General features: G+C 37.9%; 1 protein-coding gene across 1 annotated transcript; it reads left to right on the top strand.

The window, feature by feature from the left end:
- Window positions 1–5,510: 5,510 nt before the first annotated feature.
- Window positions 5,511–7,616, top strand: LOC149404644 (uncharacterized). Its single transcript, XM_089607618.1, has 2 exons — window positions 5,511–6,286; window positions 6,386–7,616. The coding sequence occupies exons 1-2, from the start codon at window positions 5,511–5,513 to the stop codon at window positions 7,614–7,616; spliced, it is 2,007 nt and encodes a 668-aa protein (XP_089463744.1).
- The last annotated feature ends 428 nt before the right edge of the window (window positions 7,617–8,044 follow it).

Genomic DNA, 8,044 nt, shown 5'->3' on the forward strand with positions numbered 1-8,044 from the left:
GGGAGGGCGATTCCTCACGGGAGTTGGCGTTGCTCTCGTGTATCTCCACCTCTCTGGTTTCTCAGCCCACCGAGCTCACACGCCTCCACCGTTCTAGATCCGCCGGTGAGTCCTCCATACGCAAACAACATCCCAAGACTTTCTAGAATTTTTCGGCCTCTAATACAAGCTCATAATACCGACATTGGTGTCATAACCCCAGATCTTGCCTGATACACAACAATTTCTCTATTCTTTCGGTAGAGAGTGATATGCCTTCTATAACAATCCACATTGGCTTGATAATGCGTTAACCAATCCATTCCAAAGATCACATCGAATTCGGTCATAGGAAACAAAAACAAAGCAACTGAGAATTAAGGTCTCATATGTTAATGCAAATAGACTTGCAAACCATAGATACCTCGGCCAAAGTCAAAGGAGTCTCATGTGTATGAATATCCAAGTGTAGTACCGAAGCAAACAACAAGGATACGAATGAGTGGGTAGCACCATTATTAAACAAAACATGATCCCAACAATGAGATATGAGTATCGTATCGTCAACCACTGAAGTCCAACAATGAGGTTCTCTGGGTGTGGTCGTGGTAGTCAATACATAAGCTTGTCCGTTCTGTTTTCCTTTTCCCTTCCGGTTGTTTTGGTTTGCCTGACTCCCGCTCGTACTAGATGTACCGCATGTCTCTGATGCTCCATGGTTTACTAGTGTGAATTGCTGGGTGTCAGAGTGATGACTTTGATGATATCCGAAACCTTGAGGTCGTGGCTGTAGTAGTACTATGGCTACAATCCATGTGGTTGTATCGGGGAAGAAAACAATCTCGAAATACTGAGCAGGTGCGACTAGTGCTCGGTTTCCTCCCCAAGTAGCTGAGCCACCATGACTTCACTGATGTCCTAAGTAGGCGGCAGATGATGTGGCATTATTCGAAGGACAATCTTTCTTCATGTTTCTCGGTTGCCCACAAGTATAACATGCATACAGTGGGCAAAAGACACGTTTCTCACAGATATAACCCTACCTCGAGAGCTGTGACCCTGAGATCTCTCTTTCTTGTCCATATTCCGTGGGCGAAACCCTTTATACTCAATTTGGGTCGTGTTGAGTTCAGACTCAACTCCCAAGGTGGCATCCCTTTATACTTATCTTACTTTTTAAAACTTTAGAAAATTTGAGGTAATTTTTTTTAAAAAACATAACTTAAAATATAAAGTTTGAAAACTCATAACATAAAAATAAATTTTCATTTAAAAACTTGATGAACGATATAACCGAAAAGTCGAAGTTGCATAATCGAAAATTAAAACCAAAAATACGTTTGAAAATAATATCATAAATAAAGTCATAAGCTTTAACGTAATTGAAATGCATAACTTAAACCATGAAAAATAAAACCTTGGGTTTAGATTATTTAAAAAACTGAAAGCAAAGCAGAAGTCTTTTATTTTCGTAAACGGAAACCATAACTCAACCCTCTCGCTATCGCCGCCGCTGATCCACCCTCCTCATGTGTTCATATGTTGTTTACCTACAACACGGACGTATATACATAGAGTGAGCTAACGCTCAACGAGAATAACAATAACTAACAAAACATAAGTAATAAAAATGCATGAACCGCTTATTAGTATTTTAAATTAAACCGTGACATGAGATACCCTATTAAAAGCCTCTAATTACATAAACATATGAGGATAAACATGTGAGGAACTCTCTGTGAGCCCGTAATTCGGCTTGAGAAATTCCTCTAATTACCTCTGTAGCTCGAGGCGGTACGACTCTCTTGCTTACTTATCTTATTATTCGTGTTTGTTGCGTTAAATGCATGAACGACATAAGATATAAACATACATGATAACATAGCTAGCTAGAAGAATAAGACGTGCTATGGATATTCTAATATATAGCATATCATAACATAAACTCACATCTCGTCATATCATATCATATCGAACACATTCCAAACAATCACACACACACAAATCACATAACTCACAAATACTTCAGATCACATAACATTCAATTTATTTTTGAACTAATCCATGTTGCAGTGACATTATTCTTACTTTCGTTTCGGAAAGTACGACCGTTGATCGTGGATGGCTCGGGAAAATAGACGACTCGGAAAGGTTAAGCGGCTCGGAACCTAATCGATAGAAAGATTTTCGGGGACCAGCTTAAAAACGGATTCAAGACATACTTTAGATTCTGGAAATTTTCAGAAACGACATTTAACGTGAAATTACTAAAATACCCTTGGCTACTAGGGTTCCGAGTGAAAATTAAAACTCTATAAAAAATTCTGTAAAAATTCGAGTAACTATAAAACATAATTTTGAACATTTTTGTAAAGGCATCACAGCCAAAAACATTATTTAACTATTTCTTAAAATTAAAACAAGTATAACATCTTACTTTAAAAACTTGTGAAAAATTGGTATGCGGACCGATCATAAAATAATCAGAAAATATTATGTATAGCATAAAAATATTTTTCGATTACTTTTTTTAAAAAGAAGACATGTAAAACTAGTGTTTCCAAAAATAATCAACGCAAATAATAATTTTTGAATCCACAGTAAACGTTTTAAAGTCTGAAAATCAGAAATAGGTCAGACCAGCGAATCAGGTCTGCGCACTGATTTGAAAATAATCAGAAAATATTATGTATTTCACAAAAATATTTTTCGATTAAGGATTTAGATAGAAGACATTTAAATCTAGCTTTATAAAAAAGAATCGATTAAAAAAACGAGTTTTGAAACTACGGTAAGCGTTTTAAGAAACGATTTTTGAAAGATAAAACCCCATAAATCAAAGAAGAACAACCTAAAGAGAATGGTTTGATGATTGAAGAGAGAAACTCGATTTCTAAAGCTTTAGAGTCTGATAGATGATATAGTTTTGGGTATTGAGTGGCTAGGGTTTTTATTTTATTTGGTTGAAGAAGAAAGAGATAAAGGGAAAAAAAAGAGTTGTTTGGCAAAACCCTAATCTAAACATATATATATATATATATATATATATATATATATATATATATAGGGTAAATTAGCAAAATAGCCAAATCAAACGTTATGATTTGCTATATAGCCAAGGTTTTGTAAATACTAAGTAAATAGCCACTCGGATGACGTGGCCCAATAATATGTTTTTTCATATCCGAAATTGCCCTTGTTGCGTTTTGAATTTTGAATTTTATTTTAAATTTCGGATTATATAACTTCCCGAAATTTTTTGAAATTTATTTCCTGATTAAGTGTGAACAAGATTTAGTCTATTAATGATTCCCTTTATGTAAGACCTAATTTGGACGTGGCAGTTGCAATTTATTTGTTTCCTATTATATATTATTTTCTTATATTTACTGCTTAATTTATCGTTTATCTTGTCTTGTTTAATATTTAAAAACAAAATTTCCAACGCACATGAATGAATCAGGTCTATATGCTTTTTTTTAATTTTAGGCTATTTTCGCACAGGTTTTCATAAAATTAATATTGTATTTACGTATATTTACTATCATTGTTATGCTGCAGTTAAGCTTTTTGAACGTCAATGGCTGGAAAACCATAATCCATTGTCAGGTGGTGTAAATACAGAATGTAATCAACATAATTTACAAACTGTTTTCGGTAGACGGCGTTATTGTGAGCGTCTTATTTCTTACGGAAGTTATTTTTGTTCTCGCCGTCGTGGTTGAGTCATATTAACCCTGTTTGCAGTAAATACACGTTAATATTCTAATTTCATTAGATATAATAAATTCATAACTTGACATATTCAGCAGCAAATACATGGAAATATTTTCGTCACAACTTTTTAATGTATTTCGGCAACTTTGAAAAGATTGACATATTCTACAGTAAATATGTGTAAAATAAAGGTTTGGTAAAAAAACTTAGAGTGTCCGATATTTACTCAAATTTACTGCAGAATATGTCGACTCCTATTTTCTTCTAATATCCAAACACCCAAAATCTTCAAACGCATTCACAATGGTATTACCCATACACTAACACACTGAAACATGATTTCATTTCACTACGCATCAAGATCTAGATATAACACATCAAGATTTATACATCAAACCCAATCCAACAACATTTAAACATTCAAAAGGATCACAATAGTCGGATCCCCCAAATTTCATTGTGATGAATAGGGTTTTGTGTAAATTTTAGGATTAATGAACAATAATCCACAGATTCATTACACATAGGGAGAGGAATAAGCAGTACCATCTATTTTCATAATCGATTAAAAAACATTTTTTTCCATATTTTAATATGTAAATCGAGGTTGAACATTAGTAAATAAGAGTTCAAATCGAAAAAAAATCACACATGCATACCTGTTACAGTCGGAGAGAGGAGCTTGTTTTGAAAAATAGTTGCGGTAGTTGGAGAAGATGGATGCAGTTCGTCGGAGAAAGTGACGCGAGTTGGAAATTTTTTTTGGGAGAATTTTTTTTTTTGTTTTTCTTAATTGCCGTGTGATAAGAGGTTGTGAGTTGATCGGTTTTAAATTTGCATTTATTACTCCCCTCAAATCTCGGAATCACGTTTTTTTAAGTCAACTGCTGTGACTTATGGGCGGGAATCATTTGGGCGTTTTTGTAAATTTAGGAGTGTATTAAATGATATCTGGCTATTTACTTAGTATTTACAAAACTTTGGCTATTTAGCAATTTTAAAGGTTTGAGTTGGCTATTTTGCTAAATAATTGATATATATATATATATATATATATATATATATATGTGTGTGTGTGTTGTTACAAGAAGTTGGCCCTTTGATTCAGGCTTGCTAATTGTCTCTCGTGGTGGTTCTAACATCTCAAAGAACATCTCTTGGTTAAAGTTGTCAGCTCGCGGTGAGGTCTCGCTGACAGCTTTATTTATGGGCTCGCGATAATACTTTCTGTGTTACCATTCTGTGTGTTCGTTTACTATTATCGTGTGGTGTCTTTACAGGTGTTACTACTTTCTGATACAACACCTTAGAAATAGTTCATACAGTAGATCTGGACTTTCAAGTGGTATCAGAGCGGGCACCCAAAGGTACTGGGTGAGATTCGTTAGATCTAGCTGTTGTTGACCGAGATGGACACGTTCAGAGAAGGAGGTTCTATCTCACGAGCACCACTTCTTGATGGGAAGAATAACGCGTACTGGAAAGCCAAGATGGGTTTGTTCATTAGGTCTATTGATCACAAAACATGGAAGTCTGTTGTCACAGGTTGGGAAGCACCCAAAAATCTGCTGAGTGATGGTATCACCAGTGTGAAAAAGTCAGAAGTCGAGTGAAGTCCCACAGAAGATGAAGCAGCCCTGTACAACTCAAAAGCTCTCAATGCCATTTACAATGGTGTTGGCAGGAATGTCTTCAGACTGATCAACACATGTGAAAGCGCTAAGGAGGCTTGGGACATCCGGGAAACTACTTATGAGGGCACTGACAAGGTCAAGAACTCTCGTCTCTAGCTTGTTACTACCAAGTTTGAGAACATGAAGATGTATGAGGAAGAGACAATCAGTGAGTTCTATGTAAGAATCAGAGACTTGTCCAATGAGTCTCATGCTCTCGGAGAACCCATGTCAGACGCTAAGCTGGTGAAGAAAATCTTGAGGTCTCTTCCAGAGAGATTCAAGATCAAGGTGACTGCGATTGATGAAGTCCATGATACATCGGAAATGAAAGTTGATGAACTCATTGGGTCTCTTCTCACTTATGAAATGTCTTTCGCTGACTCATCAGAGAAGAAGCACATGGGTTTAGCTCTCAAGACCACGTCAGCTGAGCCCGAATCTCCGAAAATGGAAGGATCCTCAGAATCCTACGATGAATCCCTTGCCCTGATGGTCAAAAACTATGGGAAGCTGATGAAGAGGTTTGAGAGGAGATCTCCAAACACACCAAGTCAGTCTAATCCCTCTCACAACCGAGAAAAGACTCCTCAGAACTACAAGCCAGGGAGTTTCAACAAGAAATGGAGAGAGGATAGAAGCAACCCATTTGGATCTAAAGCCAAAGGAATTCAGTGCAGAGAGTGTGAGGGTTTTGGTCATATCCAAGCTAAATGCCCAAATTACTTGAGACGCCAACAGAAGAACTTCAATACTACTCTTAGTGATGATGAGAGTGTTTCCGGGAGTGATGGTGGAGAAGAAGGAGGAAACAATTTCTTGGCGTTCATGACGAGGAACACTGAATCTAGTGAGGTCACCTCGGAGGAGAATAAAGGGAATGCCCTGGCTCCTTCTGAGGGTTCTAATGAGTTCAAGTCTGCTAGCAGTGAAAAACTAAGCGATGAATTTCTACTCCATGCGTACGAAGTTATCATGTCTCAGACTGAGGCATAGAACTGCTCTGGGAGTCTTAGAGAAGAGGCAGAAGAGAAACTCAGTGATGAAGTTCTCTTAGAGGCTTACAAGACTCTCTTTGTAAAATGGGCAGATGAGTCTAATGCCTTCCTCAATCAAAAGGCTAAAATAAAAGAACTTGAGTTGATGCAATCTAGTCTTCTGGAAGAAATCGCTGAGATGAAAAAGGACTCTCCTGAGGAGATGAAGATCAGGATTGAATATCTTCTAGAAGAGAAATCTCTTATGCTTGAGATCATTGGAAGTCTAAAGAAGGAAATCGCAAGACTGAATGGCGAGCTTGCTAGCATGACCAAATATGTTCAAATGTTGAACTCAGGGACCTCAAGTCTGAATGAGATACTCAAGATTGGTCAATCCTCCTCCAACCACAAAGGACTTGGGTATTGTTCTGGGTCTCTTCCCTCTAAGAAGACTGTGTTTATCCCTGCTTCCCAGCAAAAACCTCGTTCAGCAGAAAAGGTGTCACATACACCTCCTGCAACATCTGATCAAATTTTTCCAAAGCATCACACAAGACCAGACTGGAAATGTCACTTCTGTGGAAAAAGGGGACATATTCGTCCATTCTGCTCCTCTCTGTATGGAAGATTTCTTGAGAGGAAAAATACTGGTCAAAAGGTTCTGGGTGCTCAAAGCAGATTTCCCAAGAAAAAGGTTGATCTGAGAGAAAGGTCTCATCATGTGTGGAGAATCAAGCAGGATCTAAGGGCACAAGTCGCCTATACTTCCTTGAAAGCTACAGCGAGAGAGGACTGGTATTTCGATAGTGGCTGCTCAATACACATGACTGGAGAAGGCTCTTTCCTCAACAATGTTAAGGGATGTTCCAAGGGACATGTCACGTTTGGAGGAGGGTCTACTGGTACTGTTGTAGGGAAAGGGAAGTTGAATGTATCTGGTTTGCCGGTTCTGGATAATATTCTTCTTGTCAATGGGCTCAAAGCCAATCTTATAAGCATCAGTCAACTATGTGATCAGGATCTCACTGTCACCTTCACTAAAAATGACTGCAAGGTAACACGTGAAGACAACTCAGTGTTTATGAAGGGGTTAAGGTCTCCAGACAATTGCTATCTGTGGTCTGGACATTCTATGACTTCTGCTTCATGTCTCCTGAGCCAAACAGATGCGACTGATTTATGGCACAAGAGGCTTGGTCACTTGAATCTGAGAAGCCTGGGTAATTTGGTCTCCAAGGAGGCTGTTCGAGGTCTACCTTATCTCTAGATCAAAGAAGGCAAGATCTGTGGGCAATGTCAAGTTGGGAAACAAGTTCGTGCCTCTCACAAAAATGTTGATTATCTCACCACTTCTCGGGTGTTGGAACTCCTCCACATGGATCTTATGGGACCGATGCAAGTAGAAAGTCTTGGTGGTCGACGATATATCCTTGTGGTTGTTGATGACTACTCCAGGTACACCTGGGTTGGATTCCTACAGGAAAAGTCTGATGCTTTTGAAGCTTTTTAATCCTTGAGCTTGAGACTTCAACGTGAGAAAGAAAACTCTACAGGAAAAATAATGAAAATTCGGAGTGCTCATGGTAAGGAGTTCGAGAATGGGAAGTTCCTTGATTTTTGCAGCTCCCAAGGGATCAAGCATGAATTTTCTGCTCCAATCACCCCTCAGCAAAAATGGGATTGTAGAACGCAAGA

Source organism: Urtica dioica, chromosome 2 (genome assembly GCF_054948205.1).
Source record: "Urtica dioica subsp. dioica isolate 48M chromosome 2, U.dioica_male_clone48M_v1_H2, whole genome shotgun sequence".
Taxonomy (NCBI): Eukaryota; Viridiplantae; Streptophyta; class Magnoliopsida; order Rosales; family Urticaceae; genus Urtica; species Urtica dioica.

Excerpts from the sequence above, each read along its gene's own strand:
- LOC149404644 (XM_089607618.1), top strand. The coding sequence starts at position 5,511 with ATGAAGATGTATGAGGAAGAGACAATCAGTGAGTTCTATGTAAGAATC. Across the intron at positions 6,287-6,385 it reads GAGGGTTCTAATGAGTTCAA|AGAAGAGGCAGAAGAGAAAC; the intron begins GTCTGCTAGCAG and ends TGGGAGTCTTAG.